Raw genomic sequence first — 20,891 nt, 5'->3', positions numbered from 1 at the left:
AGTTATAATCAAAATAATGTCAATAAAAAATACTGTAGATAGACAGAGACATTTTATTTCTGTATGATTGGCTCACTACAGCAGCAGATTATTTTGTTGGGGTTTTTTGCCCTCATAGTTCACCGACAAGGTTTGTACTTTAAATATGCTCAACTATTAAAGCTGGAATATTTTTTCTCATGAAAGAGTGCATATCTTAGCTTTGTGATTTTAAAGTAACTGAAGGAAACACGCAGATGAACTGTTAATGGTTATTAAGTGAATATTTACAACAATTTAAATTAAAGCACTGAAATGAAAATGTCTCCCGATAAAGGTCACACTTTAGTTTTAATGGAATAGGCAAGTTCCCTGAAAACACAGAAAATAAATAACTTGCATCTCTTGTAAACAAATATTATTTTCGCGATGGCACAGTGTGTCTTCTGTTGAGGGATTTAACAAGGTGTGTCCAATGTTGCTCTGGGAGCCAAATCCTTCGCGATGTAGTTGGAAATGGCGTCAGTTATTTCTTTCCATCTTCTTGAATCTTTTTCATGATGTGTAGCCTTTGTAAATGCTCATGTTATTGAGAGCTGCTTTGTGGAGGCACTTTTCCCGTCATCTTTGTTTTTTGAGCCGTGCTCTGTTCATATTTGGTAACATGATTGTGCTGAAACAGATTGGTGGTGTTACCTTTGGTCACTGAAACATTTTTTCCGTGTTTACATTTAATTTCTGTTCGGCGACGTCTTCACGAAAACCAAAATGTGTCCAAACGATAGACAGGGCATGTTTCTCAGTGTTTGAGTTCTCCACCATGTTGGTTCCAGGTCGCAGACTTGAATGGGCGGCGTCACGTGACTACACATGCAGTAGTACATTGCTTGTGTTTTCTACAAGAGTGTGATGCCAGTGGAGATTGTTGATACACTGAGAAGTTAAAATCGTCGTCTGCACTTAACAACATGTCTATTTCCTGCTGGCCTCGATCACCACTCTCCCTCCATGAATAAATGAACGTAAACACAGTGACTGCATGGCAGCGATCTCCCGTTCAGTATAAGAGACGAAGCGGTGCGTACGCAGCCTCCCGTCACTCCATATCATAAAGTAAATAAAAGTATGTAAACACATTTAACTGGAAATCTAATTCAGGCGTGGTGGCTTGATCACATTCACTGCAGTGCTGCTCTCAGAGGGTGAAATCTGACACCAGACTGTAAATCAGAACCTGTGCTGTGGGTATCTGTGACCTCTGGCATCGAGTATAAATCCAGCTTCAGACATGCAACCTCTCATGAAGGGTGGAATAAATATGTCTCTGTGTAACAGGGGTGGGGGTGTGTGTATCTACTGTACTGTAGCTTTACAGTGACTCTGATCAGCGCAGATATTCAGCATCATGCTCCTCTGACTTTCCTCAAACTAATCATCTGTAATGACTCTTCGTCGACCCCGTCAGCCCGTCCTCCTCCTCCTGAGAAGCTGCACTATAATCATCACATTAAACCCTGAGCCTGAACGGAAAATAGGAAGACAGAGTCAGAGGGTGGGGTGATGGTGGAGCCTGCTGCTGACAGAGAGAGGAGTGTTTAGTCCTGTTCTTCACCTGGCAGCAGTTTCATTGAGCTCACTGCTCTCTGATTGGCTGCTACACCTGTCAATCATAGCTAGAACATCAAGGGCATAACTCCTCAACTTACAACAAAAGTTTCTTTTTTGAATCTTGAGTTTTACATAAATGTGTTCATGAGCTTCAGTCGTCGTTCTTTGACACAGCAGCTGACAAATCTCAACTCAAGGTCACTCCATCAGCAGCTGGAGTTCGTCCAGTCGTCACGGAAATGTTGAAATGATCAATTTTCCATTTTCAGAGCCCTTCAAGGACTTCTTATTAATGTTGGCTCAAAAGTCGAGCTTCAAAGTTCATTACATAGACCTTGATGTGACTGTTGTCAACTAGTTTGGTCGTGTGTGTATCAACATCAGGATGTTCCCTTCTTATGATAGCCTGATGCAGCCACTTGAAAAAAAGAACAAAAAACAATCTGCTGTTTTTCTAAACTAACAAGATTATTATCGTAGAATAATGACAAAGGTTTATAGAAAAAATATCTGCTTGTTTTCTTTTTTTTAATTACTGAGAAAATACATTTTGTTAAGAAAAAGAAAAGAAGCTGGCCACCAGCGTGGTTGTGCGTTCATATTTAATTGAATTTAGGTTGTGATGTTGTGTGACCAAGATTCAAATGTCAGGACGTCTAAAAGCCAACATCAACTGACGTAGAATACCGACGACAGATGTTTATGTTTTGTTGCTTGTAAATTGTGTTAAGTAACCAAAATCCAACATCTTCCAAACGTCTAACGCCAACATCATCGACATCGAATAACATTTAGTTGTGACATATGACGAATAAAACCCAACGTCTGCAAAACATCAAGTTAACGTTCGCACAAAATGAAACACTAACATTAAAAAAATATCGTCAACCCAATTTTCATTCCAACTAAAATTTAACGTCCGTCCATCATTCTGACATCATAATGACGCCTGGTGTCAGCTGGGTTCATTCAGGAAAATGAGCAGATTTTTTTTTTTTTCATAATTCTGAGATAATCTCGTTAATTTAGAAAAACGGGGCAAATATTTGTTTTCTTTGGCGAATGCATTGTACATCCGAACAGTCTAACTGGTCTAATCTCTGTGTTTGGTTGAGCAGTAGATTATCTGGAGAAGATGTGGTCTGGACGAGACGCTGCTGACATCAAAAGTAAGGACTCATATTAATCTCAGGCCTCGTCCACACTGATATGTGGAACAGTGTGGACAGTAGTTGTAAATGTAGCAGTTGTTATGTGTTTAAAACAAAGTGTGGATGTGGCCTTTTGTCCACATCTGTCTGCTGATGTGAAGGTGGTGGTTTGACCCCAGACTGTTTCTCCTCTCCAGTTGAGAGAGACAACATGGCTGACTTCTGTGTGCTGGGCCAGAGACCTCCGCCTCACCTGGCCGGCCTGGCGCAGCTCAGTCACCTGGGAGCCGGCAGTCCCCTCCTCAAGGCGGGATCTGGAGATCCACAAGCGCCCTCCCAGCCTCCTCAGCAGCCTCCTCCTCCCCAGCAGCAGCCCTCGCCCCACGGCCCCCTCCACCACAGCCCTCCTCTGCGTACGGGCCAGGTGCCTCCTCCGCCACCACCGCCCCCGCCTGGTGCCCTGCAGCCCCTGCTGGGGCCAGGTGGGCTGCTCTCCCCTCAGCTCTCCCCACAGCTGGTGCGTCAGCAGCTCGCCATGGCCCACCTCATCAACCAGCAACTGGCCGTTAGCCGCCTGCTGGCCCACCAGCACCCGCAGGCCATCAACCAGCAGTTCCTCAACCACCCGCCCATCCCTCGGGGTTCGTCAAAAGCCGGCGGCGACCATCCCGGGAGCAACCCCTCGGCCGCCGAGGTCTCCTGTGAAATCTACCAGCAGGTCAGAGACGAGCTGAAGAGAGCTAGTGTCTCCCAGGCCGTGTTCGCCCGTGTGGCTTTCAACCGCACACAGGTAGGAAAACAGGACAGACTGCGGTCAAGCAGGTTAGGAGACAGCGGGGGGAGAGTGGGGGTAGAATGATCAGAGGAAGAGGAGGAGCAAGGACAAGAGAGGGTAGCGTCAGATGGCATAGACAGAGACAGGGATAATCTGAATATTAATATCACCCTGTGGTGGCGTGAAGTCATTTTATCAGATAATATTTCACATCTCAGGTGAGCAGAGATAATAGCTGTAATGGAACCTGACATCACTGATAGACTGTCATTTTTCACGCAGGGTAATTCTCACCCACCTCGTGGTATTTTCAGTGGGATTAGCGGAAGCGTGGCGGGGTGGCTCTCTGGGTCATTGAGTCTCCTTCGCCGCCCTCGCAGCAGCACAAACACCTGATGCATTCAGGCTGTGCTAAACTGGTTACCACACGCCCCATTAGATTATTGTAATGGGAGGAGGCTCATAGACCTGTTGGTGTAGAGGCCAGGTGTGTGTGAGTGAGTTCTGCACGTGTGTGTGTGACTGTATATAAGTGTATGTATTGTGCAATTACTGTGTATCTAATGTTCATTTGAAGTTTTTACTTGAGTACATTTACTCAAGTGCTGCACTGAAGTACGTCAGATTTGTACTTAAGTATTTTCATTTGCAACAATTCAGAGGGAAAACTACTTTTTTTCCACCGCTAATTTTATTTGACAGCTTTAGTTACTTAAATTAAAGGTTTTACATACAAAACATATGAAGCGTCTTGTAAAGTTCACAGTTTAAATGTGTCTCCGTGTGTGTCGTCACTGTTCAGGGCTTGCTGTCAGAGATCCTGCGTAAGGAGGAGGACCCTCGTACGGCCTCGCAGTCTCTGCTGGTGAATCTGAAAGCGATGCAGAACTTTCTCAACCTGCCGGAGAGCGAGAGGGACCGCATCTACCAGGAGGAGAGAGAACGCACCATGAACCCTTCAGTCGGCCTCCCCGCCTCGAATTCCTCCAACTCCGGACCTCCGCGCCTCTCACAGGTTAGTGTGCCATGGAGACAGTTACAACGGCATGTTCAGACCATTGTAGATTAAAAAAAAATGGAGCCTGGGAAGAAGGGTAAGATTCCAAGAAAAATTTCCAAGTTTAACTCATAAATTTACAGAAAAAATGGATATTCTCTGAGGTTGAAGCAGTAAATTTACAAGTAAAAACTGATATTCTCTAAGATTATAAAGTCGTACATTTGCAGGAAAAAACTCAGAAATTCTCTGAGATAATTGGCCGTAAAGTTTGGTGAGTTTGTTTAAAGAGCGTTAAAGTTATGTAGGGAGGAAGTCGTAGTTGATGAATGGGTCAGACACAGGACTTTGACCCAGGAGACAGAGGTTTGTGTCCTGTGTGAGTCAACGATTGCTAATTTCTTTTAGACTTTGTTGCTCAATTATCATCAGTTTTTAAGGATGTAAAAAGCTGCTGAACGCACAGTGTACATACACTTTAGAAGAATAGCTGAATAGGCTTGTTTGTCTTAACATAATACTTGACCAGGATGCCCAGGAAGGACGTTTAGCTGATTGCCAGTAACGTCCCGGACTTCGACACAACTTTAATTTTCAAACTTTAGCACTTTCACACTTTACATGAGCTCACTCAAAGTTCAGTTTGCACAGATTGAAATTAACTAGTTAGTGTTCATAGTTTACAAGTTGAACAAGTTCACAGTCTCAAAAGATGAACTAGAATTATTTTAAAAATGAGAGTCAGTGACGCTCATGTTCAGGTTTGTTAGTTGCAAACTGGTGTGTACAGTTCTCTGTTCACCAAGAGACTTTATGCACAACACTGGTGATGAGGTTTAAGTTGTTCCTTGACAAAAAAAACCCAAACATTTTTTCTTCCTGGTAAATTTAACATTTCATCTCAGAGAGTAACTGCAATGATGAAATATGACATTGACACAAGCTGGCCTATTCAGCTGTTCTGCTTAAGTTTATGTACAGTGTGCATTTAACAGCTTTATACATCCTAAAAACTAAAACCAACGAGTTAACTAAGTCTCATAATAATAAGCCAGCGTTGACCTCTGTGCTTGACCCTTTAATCCACCGTGACTTCCTCCTTACGTGGACGTTGTTGCTCTTCATACATCACTTTTCCTCACAAATGTATGACTTTATGATCTCACAGAATATCTGCAGTGTTAAAATATGATGTGGACATGTTCAGCTATCCTACTTAAGTTTATGCACAGTGTGCACTCAGCAGCTTTATACATCTTAAAAACAAAAAAATAATGAGTCAACTAATTTTTTTTTGACTTGAACTTATATTGATTTTCTCAACAAACGGAAGAAAAAAAAACTCAGAATATTTAAGTTGCATACCTGCAAAGATGTTTAAACAGAGTAAGAAAAAAAATAAGAGTACTAATTACAGAGGGTTTATGTGCGTCTCAGTGAGTTGTGGATCGACAGGATAAACTAGACAAACAGAAAGAAATATTGGTCCATTCATGTTGCTCCTGGAGTCTCTAGATTCTTGGAAAGATATGTATTTTACAAAAAGTATCCAGTACGACCTCCACAGTTGTTGTTCCTCATTATAAACATCAGAAAGTTGAGACGCTGCTTCCTCCATTGAGATCATCTCCAAATGTTTGAAGCCTCACTCCCTCTTTCAGCTGATCTGCGTCCCTCAGATTAGTTGCTATCAGTCTTTAGCTGTCATGCAGCTCTTAAAACTTGTGTGTTGTTTTGACCAGATTCCTTTAACAGTATAATTCAAAGGACACATTGCTGGATCACAGTGAACAGTATAGCCAATAACTTTTCCCAGGGGTTGCATGACATTTTCCCAGAAGGTTTTAATCTCAGTACAAGTCCATACCATATGATTAAAAAGTACCTTTATCTTGTTTGCAGCGTCAAAACAGATCAGAGTCAGAGACACACATCCTGTGCATGAGTCAACTAAGTTCAAGAATAATAAGCCAATGTTGAGTCCTCCCTCTGTAGCCTGTTATACTAATTTACCTGACGTTCTGGCAGTCAGGGAATATCTCCGTTTTTCCTCACAAGTGCTCACAAGACTTTATAATCATGGAAAATAAATAAATAATTTTTTCTTCTTGTTTTTATTCTCTGAATATCACCCTCTCCACTGGCTCTGTTTTTTGTTTCTTTGACCTACAATGGCCCCGGTACGCTGCCGTAGTCAGTGGTGCCATTAGTTGGTTTCCAGATCTGTAATGTGACTGCATGTGTAATCACACTGATGCAAACAATGATTGTAACATGCCATGTGCCCTGTGTGTGTGTGTGTGTGTGTGCATAGAAAGTGTGGGAGAGGGGCCTGGACGACCAGATAACCCCTGATACCTGGGCCTCCATCTGGAAGAACAAGACTAAGATCTCCAACTCGGTGAGTTATCTCCAATCTTTAACTCGCCCTCACAGAGCAGACGGCAGCACGTCATGCGCCAAGTCTTAAAACCTTCAACAAATCCCATTTATAAAGGAAAAACAGCTTCAAAGCAGCACACTGTAAACATAAAGGACATTATACAGTACTTGGACATTTCTTTTTCCACATGCACAAAACAGTTCAGCAACATCAGTGATAAGACGTTCCCTCTGATGCCCATTCATGGCTGTGGGTGAATTTGTGTGCTATTCTTATTATGTCTATGTAAAATAATCTCAGCATCGTTTACACTGGGGGAATGTAAGCTAGCTGGTCTGAACATGTCTTGTGGACGACTTCAAACACTGTGTATACAAGCTTTCTGAGAGCCAATACATGTTCATTCAAACAGAAACAACAAAGAAAGACAAAAGAGGAGGACTTAATGACTTTGATCTGTAAACAAAATTCATGTGGAGACGTGCGCTGCAGATGTGCCGCTGATGCACACACAGGGAACACTGCATGTCTGTTCCCAGAGCAGCTCTCCTGATCTTCAGCTGATAACCTTTCTTCATGTACATATACACAACATTTGCTTTTATGGATGAAACTCTTAGTTTTAGATTTAGAGTTGCAGCAGAATCCTTAAGTGATAGATGCCTTTATGATATTTCCTGTCATCCAAACTGATCTGATAACATCTCCTCGTTAAACATTAACTGCTCAGAGGGACTTCAATTTGTATTTACTGTGTCTAACATCATCCCGCTGATCCTCTCTTCCAGCCGAAGCCGTCCGGCCCGGCTCCTGACCTCCCACTGAAGCTGGAGTCGCTGGTCAACATAACGTCAGGCATCTATGACGAAATTCAGCAGGAGATGAAGAGAGCCAAGGTGTCCCAAGCTCTGTTCGCTAAGGTGGCTGCCAACAAGAGCCAGGTGAGGGAACCCTGGGGACTAGAAACCACAAAAGTCTTACATCAAAGGAGCAGGCAGTAACTTCTGAATGAAGGAGCTTTTTTTATCCCCAGAGAAAGTCAAGCCATTTACATATTACTGCTTGATAAATATGTAAATCAGAGCAGCTTTAAAACCCTCATAAAAACAACAATACAAAGAAAAACAGGGCTTCAGAGCCAAAACACTCTGCAGAGACCTCAGCTGGAGCGCTGCCACAGTGTACACACTCTGTCATCTGTCACTCGCGGATGATGGACACTTCTGATAGTTGTGTTTCCTCAGAGCTCTGATAATGTGATGTCCTGCGGCACTGAAACTATTTTAATGTTTGCAATTTTTGATTAATATCTCTAGAAATGACTGGAAACAATAGCTATTTTGAAACGTAGCTTTTTGATGCGCATTGTCACAAAAAGACACACATGCACAGTGAGCTGCTGCTAACTGCTACAGAGCATCCCATAATTAATCAACATGTCATTAAAATAATAATAACATTACTGATGGCTCTGTTTAAAGGAATACTACACTCTCCAGATTATCACTTGTATACCTGTGTATACCTGTACCACACCTGTGTTAAGTTGTATTAGTGAAGAAACCTTCTCAGATGCCTCCACGGTGAACTAAGAAACCAAAAACAGAAACTGTTGTTGTTGCTGTTGTCGTGTGACTGCAGTGAGTCCAAACTAACCCTTTAAAATGACAGAATCAAAAATTAACACAATCCACTCCCTCAGGGGTCGGCAACCTGCAAATGGCTCTTTCTTTTTTAACATTTTAATTTTTAGATATCAGTGTTGTAGGCCTAAAGAAATTCTTACATCCTCCAATTGTATAAATGTGAAGCCTCTATACAAATAAAAAAAAAATCGTTTTGACATTTCAACAATTAATCTACTGCCTGGGAGATTTTCCTTAAAATTTTGTGAACCTCGATAGCAGTGGCTCGTCTCGAGTCTTCTAGCTATGGTTGCCAAATCCAAAAAGTAAAAGTCTTGGAATAAAATAGAGAATTTAGTAATGCGTGGACATTTTTGTTTGTGTTCACTGCCAGCTCTGCAAAGTTAAAGTGGTAAATAATTATTAATAGCATCCTGCAGAGCAGCAGCCTTGTGGTAAAACATGAAAGCTCATTTAGACTGTTACTACAGGCTAACTTAGACTTAATAGGTTTAATTAAAAGCCTCAAATACTGTATATTCTGGGGCTTCATGCAGATTGTTTTTATTATTCTTGGTCAAAAATGGCTCTTTTGATAGTATTGGTCACTGACCCCTGAACTAACTGATCAAGGCAGTGGTAGACCAGCAGCTCCTGTGTTCAGAGAGGTAAAAGTACAGTTTTTGTCGGTGGATTCTGGCTGTGAGGAGAGCGTAGACAAGTTTCACCTTCTGTTCAGTTCCCTGTCAAAAAGGACCGACTGTTTTGGCAGCACTGAACACACTGCTAGATACATAAAACTTGGATTAAACTGCACGAGTTGTCAGAATTTCAAAACGGATTTCTTGACATAGTTCTGCTACTGTTAACCCTGGACCCCTATGACCTCAATTCATCATCAGTTTTCTCAGTTTTTGGATTTATTCACTGCGCAGGCATGTGAGAAAAGCAAAGTTCTCTTCACAAATTCAACAGAACACAGGGTGAATAACTGACATACAAATAGCAATTTCAGGGATGAAGTATTCCTTTAAGTCAGATCAGAACTGGTGTACTTGCACACAGATGCAAGCACTACACTCAACCCCTTAGAAAGCTTCTCAGTGTCTTACTGTAGCAGTGGCATCAGGTGAAGGAGGAGGATAATAAGGACAATGCTTTACTTGCACCCACTGTCGTAGATATATAAACAAGAACTGTTTATAAAAGAACTCAAAGATCTTAAATATATATTTTTAAAGAGAACAAAACACACAGGATTCACTTGTGTAAGCGTGAGAAGATGTAGCGATGTATGCATCATGTATACAGTACATGCATGTGTGTGTGTGTGTGTGTGTGTGTGTGTGTGCAGTTAGCGAGGTCCCCCAGGTTGGTGGGTCTGGGGGTGGCTGAGGGTCACGGCTCAGTGCACCCATCTGCTGCAGCTGGCCACAAGGACAGAGAGAGAGGAAGGGAGCGATGATCAGGCTATTAGCGGTGCATGCTGCCCGAGGTGGCTGGTTGAACACAACAGCTGGTGTCACAAACTGAACCAGTCTAGCAGATATAATTGAATCTTCTCCGTCTCTCCTTCCCCCATCTTTCTCTCCTGCATTTACCTCACACACTCTGCACGTTTCCAACTTTTTCAACTCTTTGCACTCTACCTCCCTGCACTCACATTTTTCTTTATCTGTCTTCTGCCATCCTGCTCCTCATGTATCCCTCACTACTTCTACTGCTCCTTCCTCTCGTGGTCCTCGTCATCCTCCTCCTTCACCCTGTGTCATTGCTAGTAGGTGAGATGTGTTGATTCTTGGGCTCCACAGCTGGAGGAAGCCCATAAAATGGTTCATAAAACAGGAAATACAAGGAGGGCCCACTGTTGTAGTCTTTAAAGGGGGGACAGAATCCGCTCCTTCAGATTCTATTTATGAGACAGAATAGTCTGAAGTCTTGAGAAATACACTTACATGCTTTCTTGCTGAGAGTAAGATCGTATCACGTTCAGGTTAGCTTAGCTTAGCATAAAGGCTGGAAACAGGGGGAAACAGCTAGCCTGGCTCAAGTTTCCGGTGGTTGCCTGGCAACCTCCCAGTGATGTAAAGGCTACAGCAAAGCACAGCACCGTGCTAGGGCTGGTTAATATGACCTATAAAAAAATATTATGATATATTGAGGCTTTAAGGTGATACACAGTATATAATACAATATTTTAAAACTACAATAGACCACCCACAGTTACAGTAAAATTAAATAACGTACTGTTATAAAAAAAAAAAAATTAAACTAAAGTACAGTTATATATACATATATATATATATTTAAGTTAAAAAAAGTATTGATATATTAAATTAAATCAAAGCGAAACCACTGGTGCTTTTATTCTGAAGCACCCGGTTCGTCTCGGGCAGGAAGTGTTAATGTTCTCGTTGTGAGCTTAAAGCTTCTGGTCAACAGTGATCCGTTAGTACTTAGCAGAAAGTTAAACTGTTACAGCAGTGCTAGTAAATGTGAGGAGGAAATTAACTTAACAGCTCTCCAGCTTATATGTTAATCATACTTTCAAGTCGCACCGGTGCTCCGTGGTCGCAAAAAAATGACTAAATGGTCTCAAATGGCACAAGCGGTGATACATAGGGTATAATCAATATATTGCCCACCCCTACATTGGCTAAAAATGTATCCTGCACAAATGAGACATAAGCTTGTTGTTTTGAGGTGCAGGTACGTGGATGTTTGTACCTTTGGAAAGAACCAGGCTACCTGATTCCCCTTGTTTTCAGTCTTTATGCTAAGCTAAGCTAACTGGCTGTAGCCTTACATTTACTGTACAGACATGTGAGTGTGAATCTATCTTCTCATCTAACTCTCAGCAAAAAGCAAAAAGGCATATTTCTCAAACTATGGAAGTACAGTATTCCTTCAACACCAGCTCTTTTTAACCCCCACCTTCCTTCTCCTCGTCTGCCTCCGCCTCCTCTCCAGGGCTGGCTGTGTGAGCTGCTCCGGTGGAAGGAGAACCCGAGCCCAGAGAACCGCACTCTGTGGGAGAACCTGTGCACCATCCGGAGGTTCCTGACGCTGCCGCAGGCTGAGAGAGACCTGGCGTACGAGGAGGAGTCCAGACACCATCACTCGGAGAGGCTGCACACCGTCCTCCACCTGCCACAGGACACACAGGTAAGAACCAGGCATGTTTACTGCTGGTGCGAACATGCACCTCATATCTTCACGTCCAGATGGCTGCAACACCTGGTGTTAAAATGCACGTCCGGTTCAGGCATTAAAAACAGATTTCCTGCACACGTCACCTCATCTAACAATATTTACATCTGCTGAAATTGACTGTAAACACCTTGTCCGTCTTCCCCACCATGTACCAGTACCCTGAGAAATGTGTTTTTACCAGATCTTCTCAACCCCTGTTTTGTTTTTGGATCAGTGTACAAAAGCAAATTTTCCATTTTATACAAAAATTCCGTACAAAGCGAAATAATGAAAACTCGTTGTTAATGTGCCAGAGTGCTTCTTGGCTGGAAGCAACAACTTCCTGGACACTCTGCAGCTTTTCCTGGCGACCGATCCATGTCAAGAAACTGTCCAACACATAACTACCAGTAAAACCACAACTTATGATCTTTACACTTGTAGTTTTGTACGGATAAACAAACGAGACGTGTTAATGAGTGAGCTTTACAGGTGCTGCTAGGCGGACTGTGTTACCATAAGACCCACAGAGGCTAAGTGTTTCCAGTCTGCTCTGCTGAGCTAATTATCTGTCATCTGTCGCATCATGTTGCTAAATATGTTCAACAGCTCCTTTATAATATCAGCAATAATCACCACCTAAAAGCACATTAATGTACTTCGTTACAGTGATGATATTGAACATAGTCCCTTTAAAAGCTAAAAAGCATGTAACTGTATCTCTCCGCCCTCAGAGACCACACCCGTCGTTATTAATTCCTCATTATATTCATTAGGTATGAGAACGTACTGTACTGTTTGATCTAGTTGTGTGTGCACATGTGTTTGTGTGTGAGTGCGTGCCCCAGTGGAACGAAGCGTAAACAGAGTTGCTGGGTGGTGTGGCACTGGAGGAAATGCCCCATTAGTTTGTGAGGATGAAGGCAGAGGCTGAAGGAGGGCTGAGGGAGATCGATGCAGGAAACACTCTGACCTGTCGTCCTCTGTCATTACTGTAACCCTCCCACTCTGACACACACACACTGAACCCTGTCTATCTGTCCGGCTGTCTTTATCACACTCAGGCTGCACAGATAATACCTTATCTGTTATTGATTTTAAGTAGCAGACACCACGGAAAAATATGACAAACTGTCTTTTCACTCACTTAAAGAGAAGACTTTTTTGTTTAGCTGTCTCTGAACCCCAGCACATTAGATAGTTGGAGGTTTTATACACAGTTCCCCAATTTTGAGATGAAATGAAGTTGGACAAGTCAAAATAAACTCAACAAAAAAAGGTCCCTAATAACCTCCTCTTGGCCTCTACTGCAGCCACCTTCACTGCCTGCTTGTGTCAGAGGTTTTTTTTGCCTGAAGTCTGGTATTAGCAAGTAACACGTTCATTTGGACTGAGGTCAGGTGATTAGTTTGGCCGTAAAAAAAACCTGTTTGTTAAAGGGCTACAAAGATGGATTGGATGGCAGATGTTCAAATTTACACTCCTCCCTATCTGGATCACTTTTTCCCGAGCAAAAGTGTGTGAGCAGGGCGAAGCATTTATCTCCAGACTGCTATTATTTAGTCATATTTTGAGACCATGGAGCACCACTGCGACTTGCAAATGATAATAGTATATAAACTGGAGGGCCGTTTGTTTTTTTCACCTTACAGTAAATAAATCATCACGTAATGAAACCACAGTAACAGTTTTAACTTCATGAGATTAACAATACCGTGAGAGAGGAAGCCTGTCTTTGTATCTGCAGACCACAACTACTTAGTCACATTTTGTGACCATGGAGCACCAGTGTGACCTGCAAATACTATTAATATATAAACTGGAGAACTGTAAGTTGTTTGTTTACAGCTCACAGTGAATAAATCATCACGTATAAAGGCACAGTTTAACTTTGTCCAAACTGCTAACAGCTAACTGACCCGAAGCCTCAAGTTCACAGCAAAAACTTTAACACTTCCGGCCTAAGACAAGCCGGGTGCTTCAGAATAAAAGCACCAGTGGTCCTGCTTTATTTAATTTTATTTTAACAGTACTATTTAACTTTATTATGACAGAAGCTACTTTTTTTAAACTTTACTGTAACTGTAGTAACTGTAGTCTGTACTTTAATAATTTTGTATTTTAGTAGTCTACAGTACACTAGAGGAGGTTTCGAAATATTTAGATATATTGTGTATTGTGATATAGCCTAAAAAATTGCGATATTATTTTTAAGCCATATTGCCCAGCCCTAATTGTTCTGTCGTGTCAGATTCGTCACGCTTCTAGAGACAAAGACAAATTATGTTGTAAGGAGAATATCGGGGAAGAAAACAGCTGATCATTTATGTGAATTAAATGTTCGCTATATCAGAACTTTTTCAGCAAAGCCAATTTTTTTTTGACAAAAAATACTCAAGCAAGCATTTGATTAAACTTTGCCGTTTCATGCAGCTTTTACTGATGCGACACTTCACACTGTGCATAAAAACACGGCTCCTGTTACGACTACCAGCTGACTGCACTGTAAAAAGGTCAAAGGTCAGGGTCCAGCCACACAATCTGACAATGCACTGCTCTCTCAAACACGCTTCAGACTGAGCCCGGGTCTTCCAGTTGAGAGATAGTCTGTCTAACCACCAGTCCCCCCCCATCCCCCAACACACAGCTATTATATCCCACATATAGCATATACCATATGCTATAAATCAAAAACAGACAAATGCTGAAACTTCCCATTTAGCATCTTGACACGAATCCTCTGCTGTAGTTTGCGGCTCCGCCCACCTCCAACTCCACCACGGAGCAATCTTTTCTCTTCCCATTCAGAGCTGTGTATTAAAGGCTGATGGGAAGACTGGGAGGAAGCTGTGGTGGCACCATTAACACATTCCTCTGCTCCTCTCACACTCTCAGCAAAGACTAAAAATAAAGTTTACCCTCAAAACGCCCATGTTGTAACCCCTCCACCACCCCCCACCCACCTCGAGAGACGCACGGAGATGAACTGTGGTGAAACACTGGTGATTTATTAATGGGAAAATGAGGTGTGTGTGTGTGTGTATAAATATGTGCATTGCTGTCTTCAGACGCCCCCCTCCATCCCAGATGAAGCCCCCCACCAAACCTCAGGCTCCAGCCAGCCTGCCACCACAGACCACACATGTGTCCCATCTGCCACACATGCACGTACACAACATCTCACACTGATAGTTGGTAATGTGAGCACTCCTTTGTGTTGTGGACAATAAGAGGGTCTCGAAAACTGAAGCAACCAACCACAGAATACACATGAAAAATGGATGTGGTGCTGAGATGGAGCTGCACAGTTAATCCACACAGCAGTGATGTGTGTTTGGACCGGACTGCGTGTACAGTAGCGTGAGCCATTTCTGCATGTTGGGGGCTCTGGGAGGTCTCTGACTGTGTGTCTATTAAGTCTGCAGGTGCTTGGTGTGTGTGTGTGTGTGTGTTGTGTGTGTGTGTGTGTGTGCGTGTGTGCGTGTGTGTCAGTAACCTCAGCAGCATCACATTTCTTCATGAGTGACACGGCCCTGGTGCTCGCTCCACAGCTCTTATTCATACGGCTTTAGCAGTTAAGTGCGTCCCACAGCTAATTTGGCAGAGTCTGCCCTTATAAATAATTTCTTTATTGTTTTTGCTAAATTGATTTCTGCTGCAAGTCAAGGGGTTGTTTATGTATGTGTGTGTGTGTGTATGTGTGTGACCGCTCACCGAGGCTGAGACCCCAGGAGTGGTGGACTAGAACAAGACGCAACAACCACTGTGCCCTTCCTCCTCCTCTTCCTCTCTCTTCTTGTGTCTCACATCAATCCAAAGGTGCTCGACTGGCATCACAAACTGAAGACACTTATAACCAAAGCAGCAACAAATAGCTCCAAGGCAGGTTAAAGCAAGAGTGGTCAAATTAGTGCAACAGAGGCCAAGATTTTCTGACTCTTACAGTAGTCCCTTTATGTGCCAAGCTCTGAAGCTGCTGCACTTCCCATAATGCAACTCAATAGTGTCATCATTAGACCCTCACCGCCTGGCACATGCCCACATATTTTAACCTCCACTCCTTGATTTTGTAACGCAGATGTTCAAGCCAAGAAAACCCTGATGACATCATCAGGTATTACTTTCTCAGAGTTTGGAAAGTTCCCACCAGAGCCATTACACAACCAGCAGAGTGGTGCTTCCCCCGATGAGTAAACTGAGCTTGATGTGTAGAATAAGCGTAGTGCCCCTTTAAAAGATCACATGATTCTGCACAGGCTGAAAAATCACCCTGACCATCTAACAAATCTATATAGTATCTACAAGTGTTGTGTGTGTGTGTGAAGTTAAATCCTGATCTCATTCCTCTGCGCCATAAAAAAAAAAATCAATGAGCCGCATGTTGCACTGGGTGACATAAGGGTGTGACAGTACACAAAAATAATATGCTTTTGTTTTGGGAATGGATGATGGTGCTTTAAATGTTATCATGATAAAAAAATTTCATATCAATCGATATTGATAATTAGCGCGCTAAAAAAATTCAAATTCTTTCAAATTTAAAGGCAAATTTTTTGCTCCTGAGTAACAGCTTAAAATCATACAGTTAATTGTGGTTCAAACTAGGGATGCACGGTATTGGATTTTTTGTCAATATCCGATATGTCGTTGTATATCAACTTATTTGGCCGATACCGATATCTCCACTCCTTCCCCCAGCTAATTTTAATGATGATCAAGTCTCTTCTGTAGTGGAATTAACATCATATTATACATGCACACTCTTATTGTAATGGCCCACCAGCAGATTGGGGCAATAAATACAATACTTTTCAGTTTATGTAATATTCATTCATCATGCAAAATAAGTAAAAGCATGTTGACCGATACCGATGACGTGTTGATATTATCGTGCATCCCTAGTTTAAACTATTATTTATTGTCAGAGCATGACAAACATTTGACAGAGAGGACAACATTTCACAAAACTGAGTTGATTCAAAATAATTTTATTCAAAATAATGTCAGTAAATGAAACAACAGCCCAAGTATCAAAAACTGCCGTTCCACTAATGGCCACTTGAGGCCGGCTCCAAGAGTGAGTCAATCCCCACAGACCGACATATAGTCACTTCTGGCTCCAAAAAGCTGTAGCTATGTCCATTATGTTATACAGTATATGGTAAATACTAGAACACCAAATGTGTATCAATCCGCCGCTGAAAATAGTCCCAGACAAATGCACAGGTTTTACCTTAAATTAAAGTTATGAAAGAAGATACAGTTGCCAATTACAATATCAAATAGTTCAATAGCATAATAAATTATCAATAGAAAAATGTATTGAAGGTCATAAACATGAAGTCCCTCCTCTCTGTCATCGTGACAATAAATAATTTGCTGCTGTTTCTCCCAAAATCTATTGGAATTCATTTCATATTTGGGGAAAGATTGTCAGTGCTCCAACTATTTATTTGTATTGTTGATTTCTCCACTTTGAGGGAAGTAGCTGTCTCTGTCTCTGTGTTTCTGTCTCTGTGTCTCCTCCCTCCCTCCGCAGTCCTCAGTGCATCCCGGTGGCCTCTTATTCACTGGTGCAGGGTGGAGTTTGGGCTTTTTTGGCAAACCACAATTAAGTTAATTGTTTAATTGCAGATAAATGGAATGAATACCACACACAGTTCGAACGAAAAAAATATGCAACAACACAAGTGCATGCACACACACATATACACACATTATTACCAAACAAACACACACACACACACACAGAGCTGCACTCCCAGCTAGCCTCAATAACATTACGTGTATACAGCTTTTCATCAAAGAAACATTATTTTATAAAAAGGAACGGTGCAGTGACTCATCTACTCCCCTAGCCTGGATCCAGTCCTCATGAATCGCAACTACACACACACACACACACACACACACACACACACACACACACACACACACACACATATTCAAATACAAGACTGAGACAGACAGACAGTAAGACAGAGAGACAGACAGGCAGACAGAAGGAGAAAATAAAAAACACACTGATTAACAGGAGAGGTGAAGTCATGCACAAAACTAACAGAAAAGTGATTTTTCCTTCATTACATATTTACCTCTGTGTTAATGGTGTCTCTGGTGGTCATACACCAGAGACACCCTCCTCCACCCGCACCCGCACCCCCACCAAAACACAGAGAGGGAGAGAGTCAGGGGCCCTGGAGGACCAGAGCTCATTAAGGAGAAGATGAATATTTCATGTTCTATAATTCTTTCATAGTTCTGCGCCGTAATTTGCCTTGATTTACGTTTAAAAGAAAACTTTTCATTTTACTGCAGTGCACTCACAGCGCTGCCAGGAGAGAGGGAGAGAGGGAAGGGGAGGGGGGGGGGATGGAGAGATGGAGGGAGAGGAAGGGAAAGAAGTTTTTCAGGAATATTGAATCATGCCATGAGAAGAGCTGGTCTGGCCGCGGGGCTCCAGTGCTTGTGGTTTTGGGAGAGCGGGGCTGTATTGTGTTGTGCTGAAGTGACATGTAATCTCTTCCAAAGCGTAATGGTCAGAGGTGGGAGGAGTAACGAGTGAAGGAGGGAGGGAGGAAGGTGAAACGGAACAAATATACTGCAAGCTTGTATTCACATTGGCGACTGGGTCTGTACTGTTCACTTAATATTTCTGCAAAAAAAACAAGGAAAAGATTTCATGTAAAACACCTGAAAATATGAATGAGTTGAATGTTGATCTTAAAGGTTCAGTATGTGACATTCAGAACATGAATACAGCATCAAAAAACTATCTGCTACTTAAAAATCAGAGTGAAGCCTGCTACCTCTGTGTGCTCTAATCCATATGACATATGACATACTGTACTATAACTATTTTCATACTTTTGGATGACATACTATACTATGACTTTTTTTTTTTTCATACTTTTGGATGACATACTATACTATGACTTTTTTTTCATACTTTTGGACGACATGCTATACTATGACTTTTTTTTTCATACTTTTGGATGACATACTATACTATGACTTTTTTTTTTTCATACTTTTGGATGACATGCTATACTATGACTTTTTTTCCATGGTTTTGGACGACATGCTATACTATGACTTTCTTTTTTTCATACTTTTGGATGACATACTATACTATGACTTTTTTCCATGGTTTTGGACGACATGCTATACTATGACTTTTTTCCATGGTTTTGGACGACATACTATACTATGACTTTTTTTCTTACCGATTTTGGACTACATGCTATACTATGACCTTTTATTTTTACCGATTTTGGACTACATACTATACTATGACTTTTTTTTCATACTTTTGGACGACATACTATACTATGACTTTTTTTTCATACTTTTGGACTACTTTTTTATTATGACGTTTTTGACATTGTTAATGACATGCTGTACTATGTCCTTTTTATGAAATTATAAAAACTTTTCCTGCCATTGACGAGATATAGTGTCATTTTTGACACAACACTTCCCCGCTATCGACGAGAAATACCGACGATCCGCATTTTCACTCTTATGAGATAGGGGGCACTGTTACACATCTTGTGAAATAGAACAGCACTGCAGTGCCCAAAAACAAACGACAAAGAAGATCCGCTGGAAACCCAAAGAAGATGTTGCAGCTTGTTAACTGCACGAAAATGCTGGCGTCAGCAAGTTTGGTGGGATGAAACAGGATCTCCATGAGGGTGACAGTGACACACAGATATGACCAGAGAGGAGCGGGAGACAAAATATCATTATTCTTACTTTCATTTATACAATTCAAACTGATGTGGGAAAATGAAAAAAAAAATATAAATGTGAAGTTGAGTGTGTTCTCAAAAATGTCTGACAAAAATGCATTTTTCTCAGCTTTTTGTGTGAAATGTTTTTATGAAAATGCACAAATACAAGTGTTGATATAAAGGAAATGGAATGAGATACAATAAAGATGTTTTGTGTTTAAGAACAGAAGGTCTCTTCTTTCGTTTCATGTATACACTGTTTACATATTTATGGAACAACTTATTTTGTGGGTCTTTAAAGATTAGTGAATATGATCAAAAATGCTGGTGGTGGCTGGAAACTTCAAAATAACACTCTGGTGGGCAAAGTGTTAATGAAATACTAAACTATGACTTTTTATGACATTTTTAATGACATGATATACTATGAGCTTTTTATGACATTTTTGACGCCTTACTATGACTTTTTTATGACATTTTAAGACTTTCCCCACCATTGACATGATATTCCGGCAATCTGTGTTTTCACTCTTATAAGTAGATGGTGCTGTTACACATCTTGCTAAACTATGATTTTTTTTTAAAATTGTTTTTGATGACATTTTTATTGACATGCTGTACTACGTCTTTTTAATGAAATTTTAAATACTTTCCCCGCCATTGACAAGACATTGCGCCATTTATGACACAACACTTCCCCGCCATTGACGAGATATTCCGGCAATCCGTGTTGTCATTCTTTTAAGTAGGGGGTGCTGTTACGCATCTTGTGAAATAGTACAGCACTGCAGTGTCCAAAAACAAATGAAGAGGAAGATCCACTGGAAACCCGAAGATGTTGCAGCTTGTAAACATGGCTTGTGCTGACATACTATACTATGACTTTTTTCCATGGTGTTGAACAACATACTATACTATGACTTTTTTTCATGATTTTGGACGACATACTATACTATGACTTTCTTCTATGGTTTTTGACAACATACTATTATACTATGACTTTTTTCCATGGTTTTTGACTACATACTTTACTATGAATTTTTTTCATGGTTTTAAACGACAAAGCGTAATGGTCAGAGGTGGGAGGAGTAACAAGTGAAGGAGGGAGGGAGGAATAGTATAGTATATAGTATAGTATGTCGTCAAAAACCATGAAAAAAAGTCATAGTATAGAATGTCATCCAAAATCATGAAATAACGTCATAGTATAGTATGTCATCCAAAACNAATTTTTTTCATGGTTTTAAACGACAAAGCGTAATGGTCAGAGGTGGGAGGAGTAACAAGTGAAGGAGGGAGGGAGGAATAGTATAGTATATAGTATAGTATGTCGTCAAAAACCATGAAAAAAAGTCATAGTATAGAATGTCATCCAAAATCATGAAATAACGTCATAGTATAGTATGTCATCCAAAACCATGAAAAAAAGTCATAGTATAGCATGT

General features: G+C 41.3%; 1 protein-coding gene across 5 annotated transcripts in view; it reads left to right on the top strand.

The window, feature by feature from the left end:
• Positions 1-20,891, top strand: part of satb2 (SATB homeobox 2) — an 86,481-nt gene that overhangs the window by 55,192 nt on the left and 10,398 nt on the right. For 4 of the 5 annotated variants that reach the window (XM_050049560.1, XM_050049562.1, XM_050049561.1 and 1 more), the window contains 6 exons: positions 2,706-2,756; positions 2,936-3,528; positions 4,316-4,528; positions 6,825-6,911; positions 7,682-7,834; positions 11,489-11,683. In XM_050049560.1, coding sequence (XP_049905517.1) covers positions 2,706-2,756; positions 2,936-3,528; positions 4,316-4,528; positions 6,825-6,911; positions 7,682-7,834; positions 11,489-11,683 — 1,292 coding nt within the window. The remainder of the gene's footprint in view (positions 1-2,705; positions 2,757-2,935; positions 3,529-4,315; positions 4,529-6,824; positions 6,912-7,681; positions 7,835-11,488; positions 11,684-20,891) is intronic. The other variant, XM_050049565.1, reaches the window with a different exon arrangement.

Source organism: Epinephelus moara, chromosome 7, assembly GCF_006386435.1.
Source record: "Epinephelus moara isolate mb chromosome 7, YSFRI_EMoa_1.0, whole genome shotgun sequence".
Lineage (NCBI taxonomy): Eukaryota > Metazoa > Chordata > Actinopteri > Perciformes > Serranidae > Epinephelus > Epinephelus moara.
This window is presented reverse-complemented; position numbering and strand designations above follow the sequence as displayed.